The sequence below is a fragment of the Palaemon carinicauda genome, chromosome 25 (genome assembly GCF_036898095.1).
Source record: "Palaemon carinicauda isolate YSFRI2023 chromosome 25, ASM3689809v2, whole genome shotgun sequence".
NCBI lineage: Eukaryota > Metazoa > Arthropoda > Malacostraca > Decapoda > Palaemonidae > Palaemon > Palaemon carinicauda.
The window spans coordinates 104,302,742-104,328,259 of record NC_090749.1 but is presented as its reverse complement, the minus strand read 5'-3'; the positions used below and the strand labels follow the sequence as shown (position 1 = coordinate 104,328,259).

At 43.0% G+C, this 25,518-nt stretch overlaps 1 protein-coding gene across 1 annotated transcript in view; it reads right to left on the bottom strand.

Annotated features, from left to right (window-relative positions):
- Window positions 1-25,518, bottom strand: part of LOC137618788 (alpha-1,2-mannosyltransferase ALG9-like) — a 71,488-nt gene that overhangs the window by 18,988 nt on the left and 26,982 nt on the right. Inside the window, exons 4-9 of the mRNA XM_068348983.1 lie at window positions 19,019-19,132; window positions 16,310-16,420; window positions 6,384-6,471; window positions 5,777-5,971; window positions 4,193-4,370; window positions 3,960-4,097 (exon numbers count right to left, since the gene is read on the bottom strand). Of these exons, the coding sequence (XP_068205084.1) occupies window positions 3,960-4,097; window positions 4,193-4,370; window positions 5,777-5,971; window positions 6,384-6,471; window positions 16,310-16,420; window positions 19,019-19,132 (824 nt within the window). The remainder of the gene's footprint in view (window positions 1-3,959; window positions 4,098-4,192; window positions 4,371-5,776; window positions 5,972-6,383; window positions 6,472-16,309; window positions 16,421-19,018; window positions 19,133-25,518) is intronic.

Sequence of the window (25,518 nt, the reverse complement as noted above, 5' to 3'; positions counted from 1 at the left end):
GCCTTAATTTTTGTCATAGAGAGGTCAGGTTGGTCTCATTCTCTTGGAAAACGCCTGAAGTTTCTCAAAAAATTATCAAAAATATGCAAAAAAAAAAAAATGTAAAAAGCAGTTTTTTGCAAGGACGTACCGGTACGTCCATGGGGGTAAAGGGATGAGTTTTGTGAAACGTACCAGTACGTCCTTTGGGGGTAAAAGGGATAATCTACATTAACAGCCTAAAGTCTAAAAATGATTTTAGACTTTTTACCTTTAATTTACAAGATAATTAATGTTGACTTTTCTATAATTTTTAAAGTTTATACAATTTCCTTGTTAAAGTTAAAGTCAAATGTATTGTCAGAGATATATCAGATAGGCAAAGGCTAGGAGAAGGAAAACTGCAAAATCAAACCAAACCAAACCAAACAAGACCCCAACGGCAGAGCTTCCCAGCGCCGGCGGAAGAGGGCAATGCCTGTCGGGCAGGCAACAAGGCGGGCCTTGACATAACAAGAACCCGGCAGCCTGATGCAACCAACATCGGAGAAGCCGCCTGTCTCATATGTCTTGAGCTGCGGTGAAAATGATGTGGGCCAAGTGTGTGTGCGTGGCCGTTGCAAAGCCACGACCACCCAAAACAATATACCCAGCTACTGGCATTCTGTCGTTTCCTCCACCCTTCTTCTGATAGGAGGCTGATGGCTAACGACAGAACCCAATACTCGGACACGAGTGGGCGCCGACGACGACGACATTAACAGCACATCAAAACATGAATTAAAACTGAAATGCTTATGGCATTCGACAACCTGATTAGCATATACACAGGGATGAATACTTGTAATAATGGATAAGTAAATTCATGGTATGATCAGCTCCCACAAGGTTTCTCTGGTGAGAAATGGGAATGAGGTAATAATGGCTACACATTCCTTGTCACAACCTAAGCGTGAAATCAGATACATGAACTCAGAAAATGCTATATTAGCATAGTGTTGTAACTATCATGAATAAAGGTAAACTGTGTTAAACTTGTGGCGATGACGATAACGGTAAAATAAAAATAAAAACTTTGGATTCATATCAGAGGCCAAGTCAAAATGAGTTAATAACATATCAGATTATTTGCAGGAGACACCTCAAATTGTATGGAGAACTGATATTTCAAAATCATTGCATATTCAACTTTGCTTTTATATAATCTTTTATAAAATGTGTCAAAGAAGCACCCATAGAATAAACATTCAACTTTAGTTTTTAAAGTGATTTTTATTTTTCCTAACCACACAAACCTGGGTCTTTTATAAATGTGTGATTTCTGTTCCTGAATGTATACACAATATCGTCCTTTAAAGAGGTGACTCCTCCTTCTGTGGGATTCAGTCCCCCAGAACCAGATATGAAGGTTCTTTTCTTCCCTGGACAAGCAATCCTTCCTGATCCGGTCCGGGGGCTAGGAAGGGGACTCCAACAACCTCCTAACACTTGTTAGTGCATCAGCCACTACTTGCCCAACAAAGGAAGCTGGTACCAGATACAAAAACAGTTATTTCTCTATGAGGTATATAGCATCCGTACGGAATACACCAACCCATCCTTCCTATTATAAGGCAGATGAAAGATTTACTTCTAAGCAAAGAGTAGTCTGCTAGAAGGGCATTCCATTGCCTAACTGACCACCAACATCGGTCGTACTACAGTACTCAAAGGGGTTGCTTCATGGAAGGAAAGCAGAACAAGCACCGAATGAAGGCAAATCATTACACCTTTCCTCGAGACTCGTGCTGGTGTTACCTAGGATGCGATGCGAACTCGTCCCATATGGGAGCTTGTACGATTATACTACTACTGAGCAGCTCTTTAGGACCCAAGGAAGAAGATTTTGAGGTATGCTGGCAACAACCTAAAGGTAACAGGGTGACGGTTTTTTAATACTCTCAAGAAGACTGCAATGAACTCAGGTGCTTCTATTGTCAGAAAACTCACAGAACTAGAAGGAACAGTGACAGGGCTCTTCCTTCATGACCAGCTTGGTGTTAAAGAGGGCTGTGACACTCAAGAGGGACGTCGAATCCTGCAATACAGCACAGCCTAGGCTCTTCAGCACCTCAGGCCTCTCAGTCAAATGTTTGTAGAAAGGATAAGTTCAAGCAGGAACTTGGTTTTGGTTCTCTTACTAGGAAAGTCCTGAACATCATTCCTTCTGTAATCAACATAACAGAACCTGCACATCTACTTCTTGCCACAGCAGAGTAGAGAGAGACACTCTTAACTCACAGACCTTACAATGTCCTCCTCAGGTATCAAGAGGAAAAGGCCCAACCGACCGAAGGGCCAAGTTCTTAGGTAGGTGAGACTGATCGAAGCTTCCTTTAAGCATGGGTTGTTCCTATGGCTAGGACGTATCTAAACTCTACCAAGGAGCTTCTCTAGCAGAGGCAAGAGCGTTAGTCCGTGATATGAAAATACCTTTGCTTGGGGAGACAAATTCTCTACAACATCCAGCATGGAAAGTCTCTGGGAACCTACATTAGAGCTTAAAGAACATGAGGTTCACACAGTATTTCACGAAGAGGACCACATATCAGGATTTTGCATCTTCCATCAGTGGCCTACTACTTACCCCTTAGATTAACCGAGGGTTATACAGGCACCTTGAAATGCAAAGCTGTTGAAATGACGATGCTTTAGTTCGTTCATCCTGCCTGTAGTATCTGAAGTGGGAGGAGAAGGAATCACTCGGTGGCAGAGCTCTGTTACTCCCTCCTCATGGAGGAGCGATTCTCTAATGGTAGTGACTCCCAATACCGGCAGACGCGAGTAAGACGTGTAAAAAGTCTCGCCTTCACCTGAATCTTAAGGAGCCAAGAGTCACATCAGGCTCACAATTGTTTGGCCAACTACAGAATTACTGGGTAAAGGCAAGGATTGAAAATCCCCCTGAAAGAGGAAGATCAGCTCCTTATGGGCCAAGGAATTCCTACTTGGCTTACGGCTTGACCTGACCAAGCTCTTAGGTAACGGCCAGTGAGTGATATCTGTCAGTCTCTGAGAACTGCTGCAAAATAAAGGGTCTGAGGAAGAGGAAGTAGGGGAAGGATGAACTGGAAGAGCCAGAAAAAAGATAAAACCAATTTAATCTTCTCTAAACATTTTCATTTGCTACAATGAGTGGTTCAGAAGTTCCTACTAATCACGATCAGATGTGCTTCTTCTCAGAGTTTGCTAATACGAGTACATTGACAATCCCATTCGAAAAGCATAACCAAGTATTCATTCTTTATTTGGGAGAGGGATCAGACTTCGCTGATCGTAAAGGGATCGAGGGATGGCCTCGATTTGTCCTGATAAGACTCTTAGATACATTCCAAGAGGACTAAGATTAGAACTGAGGTGGACATGAATGTGAACACCTAAGGAATGAAAGAGGAGCTTTGAAATAACTGAAGAACTTTAGTCACCAAGAGCATGAAGCATTCCTACGACAATTCTGAAGGAACTGAGCAAAAGGCCTTCCTATGCGATCGTGCCCTTCGTCAACAACTTCCCAATGGATATGGTCAACTAAGAGAAATTCCTTTGCTGCCATTGGACAAATTTTACATCCTGTAATTACCCTTTTTCACCTTATCTTATTATTTACATTTATTTTCATACTGTATATGAAAATTTAAAAATAATATGTAACATTATATATCTAGGGAAAGGACATTTACTCTTCTGTACGACAATAAATTCTGTAAAGTCTTTTACGGTATAGTTTTTATATTATGATAAGTTACGTAAAACCTCCATAAAAAGGGGCTCGAGCCTTGAGTTTAAAATCAGCTGGCGAGGGGTTGGCGTTTAAAAGCCAATGGTTTGTATACGTGTATGGACAAATAAATCTCTTTCTTAATTTCATTTATTTACTCTTTTACATAAATACATAACTTACGAAAGGATTCAAAAGGATAATATATAGCTTCCTAACTGACCTTTATACTGCCCGACAATCCGAGACACGCTGACAACCGACGTGAAGATAACCACGCCGAGTGCAAACCAGCTCGTGTGATTGAGGTAATGCTGCCGCTTCGTCGTCAGCAACAGAGAGCCGAGCTTCTGGCAACAATCTGAAAGAAAAATGTGCGGTGTTCTATCATGGAATCTTCTTGGAGTTTCGACAGCAGATAAACCAACAAGTAACACGCTGTACGGAATATCTCACCTATGGTGATGGCCCCAGCTAGCCCAATCAGAGGATAAATGGGGAAGAGAAATCTTTCTTCTTTGTGTGGCTGCAGGATGAAGATGGTCATCCAAATGTACAAGGGCGAGAGGCTCAGCCACATTGGGATGTGGACGTTGCCTTTTTTGGACAACGGCACGGAGTAGGACACCAATACCTGGAAAATAAAGAAATGATTAACTACACTAACTATGCAAAGGGTAACAGAGACAAGAGAACTGATGAGGGACAAGGAGTATGTTTAGAAAAGATTCCGTACTTTTTTATGCAACATTACGTACATCTCTATGTTTAACAAGAAAAATGAAGTGATGTAATGTACAGTACTCCACTGTACTTCACATGGAAAGCTATTAATGTAGGTGCCTGGTTTTTATAAAATGATAGCAGCTTGCAAGCAATTTTTCGTGTTACGTACGTGTACAGGAAAAGAGTAAGTCACTTTACAGGGTAGAAGCCAGAGCTACGTCGAAAATTAATTTACGTCGGGTCTCTCGGAACCAATTCCCGTTGTACGGCGGGGTATTGTATTACCGTATGCTAAAATATACATAACGATGACACTGGAGATTCATACGCTATTACATTTATGCGGCGATGACTCACCAAAACAAACTTGCATTACGCATAACCTTTTCAAGTAATGACAACTTATTTTTGAACAAAGATTGTAGGATTTATGCAGAAGGTCCTCAACTTTCAAACCTTCTGAGACAACAACACAAATTCAAGTGGAATCATAAACCTCAGATATTGTATCAAAAGATCTACTGTATACAAATAGATCAAAAGAAATACTGTATTAAACAATATCATAAATGTAACGCAGTAAACAAGATGACATTTGCAATATGAAACAAGATTAATTGTTGACTTTTGCCATTGAAAATTGTACCACAGGCCAAAATTTATCAAAATGACCTAATAATCAGGTAGTTTAATCGCTATATCAAAAGTTCAACCTTACAGCAAATGTTTTTATGTTGAACAGGCTGACATAAGTCTTTTTATAGTTTACATATGAAATATCTGTTAATGTTTTCAATGTCAATACGGTATTAAAGAGGTATTAACATAATCGTCACTTCCTGCATCGTAGCCTATACTCCTGACATGGCCAAATATTATCGAGCATTTAAGCTTTACCTTGGAAGGGATAGCGTTGTTCCTCTTGATTCAGGGCTTCTATGTGGACTTATTGACTTGTTGCATGGACAAATTAACACAAAACAACCCGACACCACACAAAACTACAAAAAAACTACAGAGTCTTTCATGAGCACAAGACGAAATGTTTGTTTACACCGGCCTATGTTACTGGAAGGCTGTGACGTCAGAATCTCTGCTTCTTGGAATCAATTAAGTTTGTAAGTTGCGGACTTTCCGTACTAAAGAAGATGAACACTTGGTATTTACAATTTAGAAGGTCAAACAAGTAAACATCTGAGGTACAACAAACTATTTTGTCCCAACATCAGCAGTATATAGTACATAAACATCAACTGTTATCTTTACAACATACGAAACAAGACAAAATGCTTTGAAGAAATCTAGAGAACTCACATAGAGAGGCAAGGACACCAACGCAGCGATGAACATGATGTTAAAATTCAAGATTCCGTTCATGATGTAAAACGTCCAGGGCTCGGTCCCGTACAGATCCGGCCCGTGGGAGGTGAAGACGTTGTAGAGGACGATGTTCAGCGGAGCCACCACGAATCGGCCGAAGTAGTGAGAATCGATCTGAATCATAGGAATCTGGAAGGATAAGTCAGTGATTTAATAGGGCTAAGAATAATCCTTACTGTAAAATGCTGTATAACCATTCACTTTACATATCGTCACCCTCATAAACTAACTGCCTAAGTCATTTTCTCCACTTGTTGGGAAATAAAAAAAAAAAACCTTCTCATTTCCTAATTCTTTATATCATTGTGTTGAGCTTCAATTCATAAATTCTTAATGGAAGAATTTGTGAATCAGAATTTTTGAATTTAAGCTCAACACAATGATATAAAGAATTAGGAAATGAGAAGTATTTTTCTATTTCCCAACAAGTGGAGAAAATGACTTAGGCAGTTAGTTTATGAGGGTGACGATATGCAAGGAATTGTACCTATATAAAAGAGCAATAACCTAAGCCGTACAACAATGTGTATCAAAGACTCACCAATATGGTGACAGCCGAAATCAGGCACCATTTGCCAAACATTACGAAGTGCTGCCTTCGTATAACAATGTCGTAAGCGATGGGAATTCTGCAAAGAGGGGAACACAAAATAAATAGTACATATCACTAAAACTAGAACTTTTCGTTACACAAGACATAAGTTCAATTCAAGTTTGCTTCGAACAAAAATTAGCACCGGGCAAAAATTGAATGGGTTTTCCGACTAGGGTTGTAGCTAAGCTAATATTAATAACAATAATACACACACTTCCTTCTCATCTTTTTCACAATACAATTTGATCAACCGAAGCAGATGTGTTGTGCAATTGACCAGCAATTGCTTGGGCTTTCAATTTTGATTTATAGTGACTTATTATACAAATACAGTACAGTACATCCTATTATTTTTTATCTTTTTTTCTTCTAAAAAATAATGGTTTTTCTCATTTTTACTTATAAGAAATTCTTGTGGTCTCTTTCTCTAAGTATAAAGACCTCTTCAATATACTGTAATCACTCACCCTATTACAATTAACATATGACTACCTTAGTATATCAAGGAATATATTGTACGTAAATCTTTGCATCTCGGGTTTGTGATGGCAAATTTTTGGTTTTCATATTTTAATGAATGTTTTTTTTTAAATAGTAATTTCTTAGGATCATCAAAGCTTAAATTCATAAAGATAATAAAACAAAAATAAGAAAATTTTTAAAAATAATGAAAAAATATACCATTGATTTTTGTATATACTTCACGGTTTTTCCTCCAAAAGAACTGTGGTAATGTCTCTTTTAACCCTTTTACACCGAGGCATTTTTTTTTTCAAGCATATTTTGCAATATATATTTTTAAAATTGCTCTACCAGCCTTAATTTTCGTCATAGAGAGGTCAGGTTGGTCTCATTCTTTTGGAAAATGCCTGAAGTTTCTCATAAAGATATAAAAAATATGCAAAAAAAAATGTAAATAGCAGTTTTTTTGCAAGGACCTACCAGTACATCCATGGGGGTAAAGGGGTGAGTTTTGTGAAACGTACCAGTACGTCCATTGGGGGTACAAGGGTTAACTTAAGTCTTGCTTCAACTCTTGTTTCAATGATCTTGCATATCTATCATGGACCATTTTCTAAAACAATAATCAGGATAACATCACTGTGGTAAAATGTATAAAAGTTCTGGCTTTGACAGTGGCGTAGCTAGAAGTTTGTCAGTGGGCGGGCACCAAGGGGGCACAGCTAAATATGGGAGGGCACTAGGCTATCGGAGCGAGCCCATATATGCCGAAGGATTTTGAAACCATGCGAGAAAGGTATTAGGGCATATTCTGAGATCAGCGGTGGATAATCAGTCATTATACAGGTATCTTCCTCACCCAAGGGGTTAACTACTGCACTGTAATTGTTCAGTGGCAACTTTCCTCTTGGTAAGGGTAGAAGAGACTCTTTAGCTATGGTAAGCAGCTCTTCTAGAAGGACACTCCAAAATCAAACCACTGTTCTCTAGTTTTGGGTAGTGCCATAGCCTTCCACTGTCTTGGGTTAGAGTTCTCTTGCTTGAGGGTACACTCGGGCACGCTGTTCTATCTAGTTTCTCTTCCTCTTGTTTTGTTATAGTATTTATAGTTTATATAGAAAATATTTATTTCAATGTTATTACTATTCTTAAAATGTTATTTTCATTAGTAAAATAAATTTTTGAATATACTTACCCGATAATCATGTAGCTGTCAACTCTGTTGCCGACAGAAATCTACGGTCGGGATACGCCAGCGATCGCTATACAGGTGGGGGTGAACACCACAGCGCCATCTGTGGTCAGGTACTCCAGTACTTCTTGTCAACACCACCTCAATTTTTTCCTCGGTCCACTGGTTCTCTATGGGGAGGAAGGGTGGGTCAATTAAATCATGATTATCGGGTAAGTATATTCAAAAATTTATTTTACTAATGAAAATAACATTTTTCAATATTAATCTTACCCGATAATCATGTAGCTGATTCACACCCAGGGTGGTGGGTGGAGACCAGCATACATGTTAACAAAGAAGCTAAGTATCCCGTATTTTATTTTATTAGTTATTCAAAAATAACATAAAATAAATAAGTACCTGGTAAGGAAGACGACTTGAACCATTACTCTGCCTTTATTAAGTACGTCTTCCTTACTGAGCGTAGCGGTCCTCTTAGGATGCTGAACGACTCTTAGGTGCTGAAGTATAAAGGGCTGCAACCCATACTAAAGGACCTCATCACAACCTTTAACCTCGGCGCTTCTCAAGAAAGAATTGACCACCCGCCAAATCAACAAGGATGTGGAAGGCTTCTTAGCCGACCGTACAACCCATAAAAAGTATTCAAGAGAAAGGTTAAAAAGGTTATGGGATTATGGGAATGTAGTGGCTGAGCCCCCGCTTACTACTGCATTCGTTGCTACGAATGGTCCCAGGGTGTAGCAGTTCTCGTAAAGAGACTGGACATCTTTGAGATAGAATGATGCGAACACTGACTTGCTTCTCCAATAGGTTGCATCCATAACACTCTGCAGAGAACGGTTCTGTTTGAGGGCCACTGAAGTAGCCACAGCTCTCACTTCATGTGTCCTTACCTTCAGCAAAGCAAGGTCTTCTTCCTTCAGATGAGAATGTGCTTCCCTAATCAGGAGCCTGAATAGGTAAGAAACTGAGTTCTTAGACCTTGGAAGAGAAGGCTTCTTGATAGCACACCATAAGGCTTCTGATTGTCCTCGTAAAGGTTATGACCTTTTTAGATAGTACCTAAGAGCTCTAACTGGGCAAAGTACTCTCTCCAGTTCGTCCCCCACCAAGTTGGACAGGCTTGGGATCTCGAACGACTTAGGCCAAGGACGTGAAGGAAGCTCGTTTTAGCAAAAAACCGAGCTGCAAGGAACATGTAGCCGTTTCAGATGTGAAAACTATGTTCCTGCTGAAGGCGTGGATCTCACTTACTCTTTTAGCTGTTGTCAAGCACACGAGGAAAAGAGTTTTTAATGTGAGGTCCTTAAAAGAGGCTGATTGGAGAGGTTCAAATCTTGATGACATAAGGAACCTTAGGACCACGTCTAGATTCCAGCCTGGAGTGGACAACCGACGTTCCTTTGAGGTCTCAAAAGACCTAAGGAGGTCCTGTAGATCTTTGTTGGTGGAAAGATCCAAGCCTCTGTGGCGGAAAACCGCTGCCAACATACTTCTGTAACCCTTAATCGTAGGAGCTGAAAGGGATCTTACGTTCCTTAGATGTAACAGGAAGTCAGCAATCTGGGTTACAGTGGTACTGGATGAGGAAACTGCATTGGCCTTGTACCAGCTTCGGAAGACTTCCCCTTTAGACTGATAGACTCTGAGAGTGGATGTCCTCCTTGCTCTGGCAATCGCTCTGGCTGCCTCCTTCGAAAAGCCCCTAGCTCTTGAGTGTCTTTCGAAAGTCTGAAGGCAGTCAGACGAAGAGCGTGGAGGTTTGGATGTACCTTCTTTACGTGAGGTAGACGTAGAAGGTCCACTCCTAGAGGAAGAGTCCTGGGAATGTCGACCAGCCATTGCAGTACCTCTATGAACCATTCTCTCGCGGGCCAGAGCGGAGCCAACCAACGTCAGCCGTGTCCCTTTGCGAGAGGCGAACTTCTGAAGTACCCTGTTGACAATCTTGAACGGCGGGAATGCATACAGGTCGAGATGGGACCAATCCAGCAGAAAAGCATCCACGTGAACTGCTGCTGGGTCTGGAATCGGAGAACAATACAACGGGAGCCTCTAGGTTATCGAGGTAGCGAACAGATCTATGGTTGGCTGACCCCACAGGGCCCAAAGTCTGCTGCAAACATTCTTGTGAAGGGTCCACTCTGTGGGGATGACCTGACCCTTCCGGCTAAGGCGATCTGCCATGACATTCATATCGCCCTGAATGAACCTCGTTACCAGCGTGAGCTTTCGATCTTTTAACCAGATGAGGAGGTCCCTTGCGATCTAGAACAACTTCCACGAATGAGTCCCTCCCTGCTTGGAGATGTAAGCCAAGGCTGTGGTGTTGTCAGAGTCCACCTCCACCACCTTGTTAAGCTGGAGGGACTTGAAGTTTATCAAGGCCAGATGAACCGCCAACAGCTCCTTGCAATAGATGTGAAGTGTCCTTAGCTCCTGATTCCATGTTCCCGAGCATTCCTGTCCGTCCAAAGTCGCACCCCAGCCCGTGTCTGATGCGTCAGAGAAGAGACGGCGGTCGGGTTTCTGAACAGCCAAAGGTAGACTTCCTTGAGAAGAAAGCTGTTCTTTCACCACGTGAGAGTAGACCTCCTCTCTTCGGAAACAGGAACTGAGATCGTCTCTAGCGTCATGTCCTTTATCCAGTGAGCCGCTAGATGATACTGAAGGGGGCGGAGGTGGCGTCTCCCTAACTCGATGAACAGGGCCAGCGATGAAAGTGTCCCTGTTAGACTCATCCACTACCTGACTGAGCATCGGTTCCTTCTCAGCATGCTCTGGATGCAATCTAGGGCTTAGTAGATCCTTGGGGCCGACGGAAAAGCCCGAAAAGCTCGACTCTGAAGATCCATACCCAGGTAGACAATGGTCTGGGATGGGACGAGCTGGGACTCCTCAAAATTGACCAGGAGGCCCAGTTCCTTGGTCAGATCCATAGTCCATCTGAGAATCTCCAGACAGCGACGACTTGTGGGAGCTCTTAAAAGCTAGTCGTCTGACGGAGCCGGACACAAGATCATGGTACTGCTGCACAGTCTGTGAACTGTCAACCATGGGGAAGCGAGGAAGTACAGCGACAACCCGAAGCTGTCTAGACTGTCTGGGTCGTACAGACAACTCCTTATCGGGTTGCTGAGGTTGCCGCACTGCGTCACAACAAGTCACTTCTGCTGGTTGTTGAACGTCTTCCCAGTGACACACTGACTCCGTAAACAAAAAATCCTCTAACAAGGACTAAGCTTGGACTGCATGTCTTGCAACAAAGCTCAAGGTCTATGGGAGCAGGTGTGGTAACAGACGGGGTTAGCGACTGAAGTGGAACCATTACCCTCCCTGGAAGCATGTTATGCTTAAATAAAAGTCCATAGGAGGCTAAGCAGCTAAAGGCTCCTCTCCAAATGACAGAGTCCTCAAGGGAATATCAGAAGGAGGGAGAATAGCACTTTCTCATCTACAGGAACCATATCCGAGAAAAGCTAAGTTCTCTCAGTGAGGGTTTCACTGGTGCAAAAGCAGCAGACTAGAAGGCAACGTTATGAAACTGCTTGACAGTCTAGTGAGTTGGCAACAACCAAAGATGTGTGACTGAGGAGCATGCGGTAAGGTATGCAGAGCATGCTGTATGCAGAGCATGCTGTATGTAGAGCATGCTGTAAGGTAAGCAGAGCATGTTGCATGGTGTGCGGCTTATGCTGCATGGGATGAGGCTCATGCTGCATGGGATGAGGCTCATGCTGCATGGTATGAGGCTCATGCTGCATGGGATGAGGCTCATGCTGCAAGGGATGAGGCTCATGCCGCATGCGTTGAGGAGGATGCCGCATAGTATGAGGCTCCTGCCTCATGGGTTGAGGCGGTTGCCGTATAGCATGAGGCTCCTGCCTCATGGTTTGAGGAGGATGCCGCATAGCATGAGGCTCCTCATAGCATGAGACTCCTGCCTCATGGGTTGAGGAGGATGCCGCATAGCATGAGGCTCCTGCCTCATGGGTTGAGGAGGATGCCGCATAGCATGAGGCTGCCTCATGGGTAGAGGAGGTTGCCGCATAGCATGAGGCTCCTGCCTCATGGGTTGAGGAGGATGCCGCATAGCATGAGGCTCCTGCCTCATGGTTTGAGGAGGATGCCGCATAGCATGAGGCTCCTGTGAGGTTCCTGCCTCAAGAGTTGCGTCTGCCTCAAGGGTTGAGGAGGTAGCTGCGCAGAGAGAGGCTCATGCTGTGAAGAATGCGGTTGCTGCATGCGTTGAGGCGGCTGCCTCATAGCATGAGGTTCCTGCCTCAAGAGTTGCGTCTGCCTCAAGGGTTGAGGAGGTGGCTGCGCAGAGAGAGGCTCTTGCCTCAAGAGTTGAGGCTCTTGCCTCAAGAGTTGAGGTTCTTGCCTCAAGAGTTGAGGTTCTTGCCTCAAGAGTTGAGGCTCTTGCCTCAAGAGTTGAGGTTCTTGCCTCAAGAGTTGAGGTTCTTGCCTCAAGAGTTGAGGTTCTTGCCTCAAGAGTTGAGGCTCTTGCCTCAAGAGTTGAGGTTCTTGCCTCAAGAGTTGAGGTTCTTGCCTCAAGAGTTGAGGTTTTTGCCTCAAGAGTTGAGGCTCTTGCCTCAAGAGTTGAGGTTCTTGCCTCAAGAGTTGAGGCTCTTGCCTCAAGAGTTGAGGTTCTTGCCTCAAGAGTTGAGGCTCTTGCCTCAAGAGTTGAGGTTCTTGCCTCAAGAGTTGAGGCTCTTGCCTCAAGAGTTGAGGCGGTTGCCGCATAGCATGAGGCTCCTGCCTCAAGGAAAGTGGAGGTTGCTGCATAGCGCTGGTACCTGGCAACTCCCAATGCGGCAGCTCACGCATGGAGGCAGGAGGAGCCTCAACATCATACGTCTGGCAGGGTGGACTGCGCAGAGGTGGAGGAGCGCTCGCAGGAGGAGGTGTGCTAACCTTCTCTGCCTGAAACTCCTGCATCAACACCGCAAGCTGAGACTGCATTGTCTGCAGCATAGACCACTAGAGTTTAAGACAACAACAAACGGAGCTACTGTCCGTTGAGACTGAGGGTCTAAAACAGCTGGTGCGGCAACAGACGGAGTTACTGCCTGTTGCGATACCACCTTGCCTCTCTGGGAGGTGTGCAGTTGTCGTACTGCAGCAAGTCCGAACTGACCCAGTGCTAATGGCACCACCTAGGAGTTGGACTTGCGCGGAAGGGACCGACTTGCACTTAAAAGCTGCAAGATTTGGTCCATGGTTTCTGCGAGAAACCTCTTCCGCAGACGAGGAATAAAAGGGCTCTCTCGTCTTTGTGTGGGTGGGGTGATCACGTCGGCTACGTGAGTTGGTTACACCCGAAACCACGGAGGGAAACGTCTGTTCGTCGATCAAGGCCTGATGAACCCATAAGTCCTTCGACGTTACTTCTCCCCTGGCTTGGGAGCTTGTAAGAGGTCCCAGACTAGGCGAACAACTGGCACGAACAGACGAACCCTCGAACGCAACACTGTAACACTTTGCGCTTATCACTTTATCACTTTTGATTTTCTGTTTGCACTTATTTCACTGAACTCGAAACTTTAAGTGGTTTGTACCTGAAACACGCAATTCTATCCTTCATTAAAAGTTAGTAATTGCGAAAACAGTATTACAATGTAACAGAAAAACATAATGAAAGATAAATAATTCAGTGGCTGGAAAAGAGACTAAACACTAGATCAAATAAACTACGTTTAAAATCTCTCACCGCATAAAGCCTGAGAACAAGAATAAAACTCTAGAAACGTTTACCTTCTTCCCCTAAAGAGACTAGGGAGAAGAGCAAAAACGATAACAACGTTACCCGCTTGAACGAAACGTTTATCCTCCTCTCTCTCCCTCCGTCTCTATCTCTCTCTCTCTCTCTCTTGACTTAGAACCTGAGAGATGAGCCCAATTATATATATCGTTAAAACATATTATTGTTAAAGGAAAAAAACTGAAAGATTTCCCAAATAAAAAGTTCCTTTATTAGAATTAAAACCATTTAAGCTAAGAAAGAATGAACAAAACGATAGAATCGTTCTACTCTTACTGCAACGTGACACCGTGAATACTCTCTCTCTATCGTAACGATAGAGCGCAAGTTGAACGTTCTGAACGTCAACAACTGCAGAGACAAAACAAAACGTTAGTTCAACTTTGAAAACAGTACGAGACTATCAAAGAAATTCTTTCAAAAACATTAAAATAGTATATGTTAACAGGTAAAAACGAAATGACGGGCTCAATGTTAATTAACTTCGGTTCCAAGAAAAGACCGCCTACTATTAGGAAAGGTCGAATGTAAACAAATATAAAAATTAATTTTAATAAGTTTATAATAAAAGGAAGTTAATCGAAGAGGCCTATAAAAGGCGGAGAGAAATAAAATAAATCTATAACTTTTGTTAAGCAAAATTAAGAAAGAGAGTCTATACTCTCTTCGACACCAACACTTCCATCTAAGGGAAGGGTCGGCCATTAAAAGCGAAAGAGAGTTCATACTCTCTTCGTCACCAAAATTAAATAAAAAATTAAATCAAATTAATTCCAAAAACTTGCTAAGCTAATGATAAAGCTTCCTGAATAGCGAAGGCTAAACTCTAGAGCAAATACATCACCAAATCGTGAGCAATAACTCCAGAATCAACAGCGTATCCATGTAGGTCTAGCCGGAGGCACGACAGAGGAAAAATTGAGGTGGTGTTGACAAGAAGTACTGGAGTACCTGACCACAGATGGCGCTGTGGTGTTCACCCCCACCTGTATAGCGATCGCTGGCGTATCCCGACCGTAGATTTCTGTCGGCAACAGAGTTGACAGCTACATGATTATCGGGTAAGATTAATATTGAAAATTTCATAACTCTCATAGTTAGGCCTTCTCCTTCATGAGGCTCAATACTACACAGTATTCTAGAAGTTTTATTCCAGTTGTGACCAGACTGTGGAACAATCTTCCTAATTGGGTAGTTAAATCAGTAGAACTTCAAAAGTTCAAAGTTGGAGTAAATGTTTTTATGTTGACCAGGCTGACATAATTCATTTTTTATAGTTTATATATGAAAGATTTATTTTAAAGCTGTTACTGTTCCTAAAATACTGTATGCTATTTTAATTTTTTATCATTTCTTTTATAGTTTATTTGTTTCCGGATTTCCTTTCCTCACTAGGCAATATTTCCCTGTTGGAGCCCTTAGGCTTATAGCATCCTGCTTTTCCAAATAGGGCTGTAGCTTAGCCAATAATAATAATTATAACAACAACCATGTACCATACTATGAACTGTCTATCCGGAGAATTACGATTTTTTTCACTCTCTTATCCTGCCATATCTTAATCATTAAAAATAAATGTTCATACCCCACAGATACAAAACCCATATGTTGCTCATCCTATGCCAGATGTTTGTAAAATGTACGGACAAACCTTAACCATCATTATTAACCCTTTTACCCCCAAAGGACATACTGGTACGTTTCACAAAAGCCATCCCTTTACCTCCATGGACGTACTGGTACGTCCTTGCAAAAAACTGCTATTTAAATTTTTTTTTCTTGCACATTTTTGATAATTTTTTGAGAAACTTCAGGCATTTTCCAAGAGAATGAGACCAACTGAGCTCTCTATGGTGAAAATTAAGGCTGTTAGAGCAATTTAAAAAAAAAAATTACTGCAAAATGTGCTTGGAAAAAAATAACCCCTGGGGGTTAAGGGTTGGAAATTTCCAAATAGCCTGGGGGTAAAAGGGTTAATCATTAAAAATAAGTGTTCATACCCCATAGATACAAAACCCATATGTTGCTCAGGCTATGCCAGATGTTTGTAAAATGTACGGACAAACCTTAACCTTCATTATTCACAAGACAATTGACAAATGAAAGAATATCAAATCAGATTAACCCTTTTACCCCCAGTCTATTTGGAACTTTCCAACCCTTAACCCCCCAGGGTTATTTTTTTTCAAGCACATTTTGCAGTATATATTTTTAAATTGTTCTAACAGCCTTAATTTTCGTCGTAGAGAGGTCAGGTTGGTCTCATTCTCTTGGAAAATGCCTGAAGTTTCTCAAAAAATTATCAAAAATATGCAAAAAAAAAATATAAATAGCCGTTTTTTGCAAGGACGTACCGGTACGTCCATGGGGGTAAAGGGATGAGTTTTGTGAAACGTACCAATACGTCCTTTGGGGGTAAAAGGATTAACTTCAAAACATAATAGTTACCCAATCGCAGCCGCGAAAGGCCAGCCTAGAAAGGCTGAGATTGCAGTCGTGAAGATGGAAAGTTCGTAGGCCTGGTGGTACCAAGCTCCCATGGACATCAGGGTCATGTACCTGAAAGAGAATTGACGTTGGCAATCAAGATATGAAACGATGTCTCGAAAGTCTTTTTATCTAATACACTGTAGAAAATCCCTCCATAACATAAGGTCTATGCCAGGAAAATTAATTGTTTTTAGAAATAACATTAAGGTATATAATAATTAAAGGTTAATTTCTTATTTGTAAGTCTATGCTTCACTGCATCAAATGAACCAATATTAAACATAAAATGTAACATCTTATCACTCTTAAGGCATGAAATACTTGTGCAGTTAACCTTTACTCTCTCATGATAATTAATCTGGTTGTAAGACTGCTTGGGAAACCCCTAGCACGACCTTTCTTTCTGAACCGAAGTCATGTAATGAGATTTCGGAGCGGGCTCAGACCATAAGCATTTCAACGGCAATGTAAGTCAAGACTGCGTCATCACAAACGCACGACTCGTGCTTGGCTCACACTAGACACCATTCCTACAAAGCAATTGGACGACTGTCTCCTAGGGCACTGGCAACAAGGCATACTGCATGTGCATCACTGGAAACTTGGTCCCAGATAGATAACAGCCTTACTTGTTTGTGTAGTGTAGATGAAAGTTCAATTGAGCTGGAAGCAACAATGGAGTTTTACGCTATAAAACTCCTATTTGCTTCAGGAGGAAGCCTCTCTTCATAGTTTATGGCCTTCTCCATCACAAGGCTCAATACTACACAGTATTCTGGAAGTTTCATTCCAGCTGCGACCAAGATGTGGAATGATCTTCCTAATCGGGTAGTTGAATCAGTAGAACTTCAAAAGTTCAAACTTAAAACAAATGTTTTCATGTTGAACAGGCTGACAATCTTTTTTAGTCTATATATTAATTATCTGTTTTAGTGTTAATATATTTTTTAAATATCTTATTTTAATCTTTGCATTACTTCTGATATCATTTATTTATTTCCTTTCCTCACTGGGCTATTTTTTTCTGTTGGTGCCCTTTGGCTTATACCATCTTGCTTTTCCAACTAGGGCTGTAGCTTGGCTAGTAATAATAATAACATATAGTTTATTTATTTCCTTTCCTCACAGGGCTACTTTCCATATTGGAGCCCTTGTGCTTGTAGCATCCTGCTTTCCCGTTTAGGGTTATAGCTTAGCTGGTAATAATAATAATATCAAAACCTGCAAATAGCCAACTCAAGCTAATGGTTCGCTTGAGATCAAATAGGATTGCGACAATAAGGAATCTGATTCTCTGAACGACGAGAAGCGGTATCAATCTTTACTAAAACTATGAGACTTAGAATAGGAGGTTTGAAATTGTGCCGTAGACATACTGGAACTATGATGTAATAGATGATCCAATAGAATCAGAGTAGTGGACGCTACTCTGGATAGATTCGAACGAAAAGGCTTAATAATATGATGCCTAAACGAGCACGAGCAAATGGAATATTTAGCCCCTCCTTACCCAAACTTAAAGAGTACTGTAGGTCAATCATGTTACCCAAAACGGGCAATTATAGGTCAAGAGAAGGCTATGCCTTAGTATCTACTCGCACTACCTCCTCGTAAGCCACAATGATTGATATTCTACCGTGGCTTGATAGGGTAGGACACCGTGCCCTGAGAAAAGTGAAGAAAGCGTAGGGACGCTGCACTGCATTCTACCGCCGATCAATATCGCTAACGGCCTCCCTTGTTACTGAGGAAAATAAGGAACCGAGTATCTACCTAAGCGTTTAAAAAAACTTGTAGAAGTAGATTCAGTTGTCCCCTCTTAATCTTGAACAATCTCTCCTGATTGTTAGAGGATCCTGATTGTTAGAGGATCCTACATCTATGGGTAGATTTCTCTTGAAATATCAGATCAAATCTGTGAGTCACTAAGACACCAAAGTCCAAGGAAGATGATGGTTTTGTATGGAAAAGAAACATTGCTTTGCAATTTAAAACTAACAATTTTAAATTTCAGAGTCTTCGTTTATAAAATTAGATCATCCACCTGCTTTTTTTTATGTCCTTTCATAACTTTAACTTGTTTCGCAATTCAAAATCACAAATTTTAAGTAATACGTATTTTTCCTGACAGTACTTACCTCGAACTACTTTCTTAGGAGTATCTGGGATCTCCTCCCATCCGACCAGAATTTTGTGTAGTTTACCCTACCTCCGTTTTCTACGCGGGGGAACCTCTGGCGGAGTGATACGCGCCATGAGGCGACCCGGGGTCAGAGAGCGTGCTCGCTCAGGTCTCGACCTCCAGTAAGTTTTCTGGTCGCGTCGTGATAACATCTCGCCGCGCTCTCCTTACCCAGTGCGACCCTTTGTGTCCCCCGACCCTTTGTTTCCCACGCGGTCCTCGTGTGTTCATACCTTACCTTATCCTACCCATTTCTAAACTTGAAAAGTCATTGATTTATTTTCACTTTATTTTTTGTCATTCCTATTGTTTTTTGGTAACATTCCTTAACCATTAACCAACTGGCTTTCTTTGAGCTACATAAAATATCTTCGATTTAGTGAAACAGAAAATCTATAGGATGGAAAGTGAATAAAGAGAGAGTTGTAAGTAAAAACAGATCTCTTAAGTGCCACACAGAAGCCTACACCCTAGACTCTACTCACATGGCAAAACTAGAAGGGAGATAAGCTGTAGAAGATATGAACATCCCGGCGGCAAACACCAGTATGCAGAGAGTCAGCCGTCCCACGTTCGCGCCAAACTCCTTACAGATCCCTCTGTAGAATTAACCATTACAATCAATTTAATGAAATAGTTTTCAAATAGATATATAAACAATTATCCTATTTTAATAGAGTAATTAAAATACTACTGTATATTAAAAAGACGATTTAAGGATACTGTATATAGGGTTTGCAAAGTAAATCAAAATACTTTCATTATGAATACAGGTCCTCAACTCACAAACCTTCGGAGATACAAACACAATTTCCAACTGAAATCGTAAATCTCAGGTACAGTATTGTATCAAAAATTCATAATGAAATACAGTACTGTAACATAACAATATCATACGATTTAATCCAGTCAGCAAGATGACATTTGCAATATCAAACGGGACTACTTGTCGACTTTTGCAGCTGAAAATCGGAGGCATGTGAAGTTAGGTGAAGCATACACTAGCACAAAATTTAACAGAATTCGACTTACAAACAGCTTCTTGGAACATATTAAAACTGTAAGTTGAGGATCTTCTGTGAAGAGTATTTTCTACAAGAGACTGCTGATAATTTCATTACCAGATACAGCATGAAGTAATACTCAAGTCTCCACGGAGATATTAACCCTTTTACCCCCAGGCTATTTGGAAATTTCCAACCCTTAACCCCCAAGGGGTTATTTTTTTCCCAGCACATTTTGCAGTATATTTTTTTTAAGTTGCTCTAACAGCCTTAATTTTTGTCATAGAGAGGTCAGGTTGGTCTCATTCTCTTGGAAAATGCCTGAATTTTCTCAAAAAATTATCAAAAATATGAAAAAAAAAAAAATTTATAGCATTTTTTTGCAAGGACGTACCGGTACGTCCATGGGGGTAAAGGGATGGCTTTTGTGAAACGTACCAGTACGACCTTTGGGGGTAAAAGGGTTAATAACTTTAAATAAAGAGGTCTACAAAGTGTTCCAGTTGAGGACTTTCTACAGTTATTCATTTCAGGTAGAATACAGTTCATTTAGTTTAATTGAACGCAATACAACAAATATTTCTTTGAGGCATCCAAGGACGGATGTAGCGTATTTTCAATGCACTAGACTTGGGATACAGTAATGTACTTTGACATAATTTATCATATCAAACATTACAATGAGAGCTTTCTCTGATGCCGATCAGTGGGTATTCCGAAAAAGTAATGAAATATGTTATTTTTATTAATAAAATAAATTTTTGAATATACTTACCCGATAATCATGTAGCTGTCAACTCCGTTGCCCGACAGAATTCTATGGAGGGATACGCCAGCTATCACAATACTAGAAGGGGGTGTACTTACCAGCGCCACCTGTGGCCAGGTACTCAATCATTTGTTGTTGACACCTCCTCAATTATTCCTCGGTCCACTGGTTCTCTCTGGGGAGGAAAGGGAGGGTCGATTAAATCATGATTATCGGGTAAGTATATTCAAAAATTTATTTTATTAATAAAAATAACATTTTTCAATATTAAACTTACCCGATAATCATGTAGCTGATTCACACCCAGGGAGGTGGGTGAAAACCAGTGTACATGATTAAAGGATAGCTAAGTATCCCAAATTTCATATAACAGTTATCTCAAATAACAATGAAATAATAAGTACCTGGTAAGGAAGTCGAATAGAACCGTTACTCTGCCTTTTATTTAAAGTTCGTCTTCCTTACTGAGCGCAGCGTTCCTCTTGGAGGCTGAATCAACCCAAAGGTGCCAAAGTACAAGGGGTTGCAACCCTACTAAAGGACCTCTACCAAACCTTTAACCCAGGCGCTTCTCAAGAATGAATAGACCACCCGCCAAATCCAAGGATGCGGAAGGCTTCTTAGCCTACCGTAACAACCATAAAAACAACAATAAAAGTATTCAAGAGAAAGGTTAAAAAGGTTATGGGATTAAGGGAATGTAGTGGCTGAGCCCTCACCTACTACTGCACTCGCTGCTACGAATGGTCCCAGGGTGTAGCAGTTCTCGTAAAGAGACTGGACATCTTTCAGATAAAATGATGCAAACACTGACTTGCTCCTCCAATAGGTTGCATCCATAATGCTCTGCAGAGAACGGTTTTTATTAAAGGCCAACGAAGTAGCTACAGCTCTTACTTCGTGGGTCCTTACCTTCAGCAATGCAAGGTCTTCCTCCTTTAAGTGAGAATGTGCTTCTCTGATCAGAAGCCTTATATAGTACGAAAGCCCATTCTTGGACATGGGTCTCGAGGGTTTCTTGATGGCACACCATAAGGCTTCTGACTGTCCTCGAATAGGTTTAGACCTCTTCAGATAATATTTGAGAGCTCTGACAGGGCAAAGAACTCTCTCTAGTTCGTTACCTACCATGTTGGAGAGGCTAGGTATTTCGAACGATCTAGGCCAAGGACGTGAAGGAAGCTCGTTCTTTGCTAGGAATCCAAGCTGAAAAGAACATGTAGCTGATTCGGTTGTGAAACCAATGTTCTTGCTGAAGGCATGAACCTCACTGACTCTCTTAGCTGTTGCAAGGCAAACGAGAAAAGCAGTCTTGTGGGTAAGATCCTTGAAGGAAGCTGACTGGAGAGGTTCGAACCTAGATGTCATAAGGAACCTTAAGACTACGTCTAGATTCCAGCCTGGAGTGGAAAGACGACGTTCTTTAGACGTCTCAAAAGACTTGAGAATGTCTTGAAGGTCCTTGTTGGAAGACAGGTCCAAACCCCTGTGGCGGAGGACTGAGGCCAACATGCTCCTATACCCTTTAATCGTAGGTGTTGAAAGGGATCTCTCATTCCTAAGATGAAGAAGGAAGTCCGCTATTTGGATCACAGAGGTATTGGTAGAGGATATTGAATTGGCTCTACACCAGCTTCGGAAGACCTCCCACTTAGACTGGTAGACTCTACGAGTGGAAATTCTTCTAGCTCTGGCAATCGCACTGGCTGCCTCCTTTGAAAAGCCTCTAGCTCTAGCGAATCTTTCGACAGTCTGAAGGCAGTCAGTCGAAGAGCGTGGAGGTTTGGGTGCAACCTGTCTACGTGTGGTTGACGTAGAAAGTCCACTCTTAGAGGTAGAGTCCTGGGGAAGTCGACTAGCCATTGAAGTACCTCTGTGTACCATTCTCTTGCAGGCCAAAGGGGAGCAACCAGCGTCAGCCGTGTCCCTTCGTGCGAGACGAATTTCTGCAGAACTTTGTTTATAATCTTGAACGGAGGGAATGCGTACAGGTCGAGATGGGACCAGTTCAGAAGAAAAGCATCCACATGAACCGCTGCAGGGTCTGGAACAGGGGAACAATAAAGCGGAAGTCTCTTGGTGATGGAGGTGGCAAACAGATCTATGGTAGGTTGACCCCACAAGGTCCAAAGTCTGTTGCACACACTCTTGTGGAGGGTCCATTCCGTGGGAATGACCTGATTCCTTCTGCTGAGGCGATCCGCTGAAACATTCATATCGCCCTGGATGAACCTCGTGACCAGGGTGAGGTTTAGACCTCTTGACCAAATGAGGAGGTCCCTTGCGATCTCGTAAAGGCTCCTCGAATGGGTCCCTCCTTGCTTGGAGATGTAAGCCAAGGCTGTGGTGTTGTCTGAATTCACCTCCACCACTTTGCCTAGCAGGAGGGACTTGAAGTTCAACAGGGCAAGATGAACTGCTAACAGTTCCTTGCAGTTGATGTGGAGTAATCCTTGTTCCTTGTTCCATACTCCTGAGCATTCCCGTCCGTCCAAGGTCGCACCCCAGCCCGAGTCCGATGCATCCGAGAAGAGATGAAGATGGGGGGTCTGGATGGCCAATGATAGACCCTCCTTGAGAAGGAGATTGTGCTTCCACCACCGGAGAGTGGTCTTCATCTCTTGGTTGATAGGGATAGAGACTGCTTCTAGAGTCGAGCCCTTGTCCCAATGAGCTGCAAGATGGAATTGAAGAGGGCGGAGGTGGAGTCTCCCTAGCTCGACAAACAGGGCCAGTGATGAGAGGGTCCCTTTGAGACTCATCCACTGTCTCACTGAGCAATTGCTCCTCTTCAGCATGCTCATGATGCACTCTAGGGCTTGGTTTATCCTGGGGGCCGATGGAAAAGCCCGAAAATCCCGACTCTGAATCTCCATTCCCAGGTACACAATGGATTGGGAGGGAATGAGTTGAGATTTCTCTATATTGACTAATAGACCTAGGTCTCTGATTAGATCTAAAGTCCAAGAGAGGTTCTCCAGACAACGACGACTCGTGGAGGCTCTCAACAGCCAGTCGTCTAGGTAGAGGGAGGCTCTGATGTTCGATAAGTGCAGGAATTTCGCTACATTCCTCATCAGATGAGTAAAGACCATAGGAGCTGTGCTTAGGCCAAAACACAGGGCTTGGAACTGATAGACAACCTTTCCGAAAACGAATCTCAGGAAAGGTTGGGAGTCTGGATGAATGGGAACGTGAAAGTATGCATCTTTCAAGTCCAACGAGACCATCCAGTCCTCCTGTCTGACCGCTGCTAAGACCGACTTGGTCGTCTCCATTGTGAACGTCTGCTTGGTGACATACTCGTTGAGAGAGCTGACGTCCAGCACCGGTCTCCAACCTCCTGTCTTTTTGGCTACAAGAAAGAGACGGTTGTAGAAGCCCGGGGATTGATGGTCCCGGACTATAACCACTGCCTTCTTCTGCACAAGTAGCGACACCTCCTGTTGCAATGCTAGCCTCTTGTCCTCTTCTTTGTAGTTGGGAGAGAGGTTGATGGGCGATGTGGTCAGAGGCGGTTTGAGGCAGAATGGAATCCTGTAACCGTACCTCAGCCAACTGACAGACTGTGCGTCTGCACCTCTCTTCTCCCAGGCTCGCCAGAAGATCTTGAGTCTGGCTCCTACTGTTGTCTGGAGACTCTGAGAGTCAGTGCTTTCCCTTAGATGTCCTGGGTCCTTTCCTAGACTTGCCCCTGTGAGAGTCTGGACGGGAGCTTCCTCGGCTGGGGGCTCTACCACGAAAGGGCGGTATGAACCTAGTGGCCGGGGTATCAGCCACTGGGGAGCGATAAGTCTTGGGGACAGAGGTGGTAACCTTAGACTTACGAGCCGATGAGGCTACAAGATCGTGCGTGTCCTTCTGTATCAGGGCAGCCGACAAGTCCTTAACTAGCTCCTCGGGAAAGAGGAACTTTGAGAGTGGAGCAAAAAGGAGTTGTGACCGTTGGCACGGTGTAATGCTGGCGGAGAGGAAGGTACACAGTTGTTCCCTTTTCTTCAACACCCCTGATACAAATAACGACGCTAGCTCACCCGATCCATCCCTGATGGCCTTATCCATGCAGGACATAATTAGCATGGCAGAGTCTTTGTCCGCAGGAGATGTTTTCTTGCTGAGGGCTCCCAGGCACCAGTCGAGAAAGTTGAACATTTCGAAAGCTCTGAACAACCCTTTCAGAAGATGATCCAGGTCTGAGAAGGTCCAACAAACCTTCGAGCGTCTCATCGCAGTCCTCCTAGGCGAGTCCACCAGACTTGAGAAGTCAGCCTGGGCAGAGGCAGGTACTCCCAAGCCTGGTGCTTCCCCTGTGGCATACCAAACGCAACCTTTCGAAGCGAGCTTCGTTGGAGGGAACATGAAGGAAGTCTTGCCCAGGTGTTGTTTAGACTGAAGCCACTCCCCTAAGATCCTTAAAGCCCTCTTGGAGGATCTAGCTAGGACAAGCTTAGTATAGTTCGACTTAGCTTGTTGTACGCCTAGCGAAAACTCAGATGGAGGAGAGCGGGGAACAGCAGAGACGAAGTGGTCAGGGTAAAGCTCCCTGAGAAGAGCCAAGACCTTTCGAAAATCAACAGACAATGGAGAAAGCTTAGACTCCTCCACGTCTGATGAGGGATCAAGGTGTGCCTCCTCATCATCCGACACTTCATCAGCAGAGGGTAGCGAAGCGATAGGACCAGTATGCTGAACCGCAGAGTCAGAACGGGTAGGAACAATAACAGAGGTTTCCTCATCTTGAGGGAAAACCTGAGGCTCAGACTGCATAGGCTGAACAACAGACGAAGCAGAAGGCAGGCGCATGGGTGAAGGAGGTTGACTCCTAGCAAGAGTTGAACCCAAGGATTGCACAAGCTGAGCGGAGGACGGAGGTGGAGTAGTCCGTTCCTGTTCCTGTGAGATGAGTGGAGCATGAAGGGGTTGAGGCTGCGCAGAACAAGGTAAAGTTCTCGCAAGCTGAGGCTCCTGAGGCGCAAGTCCATGGTGTAGAGGAGCTTGCCTAGATGAGGGTTGAGCTCGCTGCAGCGATGGTTGAGCAGACAGACTCACGGAGGGGAGAGGTTGTTGTACCCCAACCGAGAGTTGCACCACTGGTGGAGCAGCAAGGGGAGGAGGAGGAAGAGTGGAATAACTCTCCTGATCCCAAAGCAAGGGTTGCCTTAAAGAAGGCTGAGGCTGAATAACACTGGGAACAGCAAACTCCGAAAGTGGC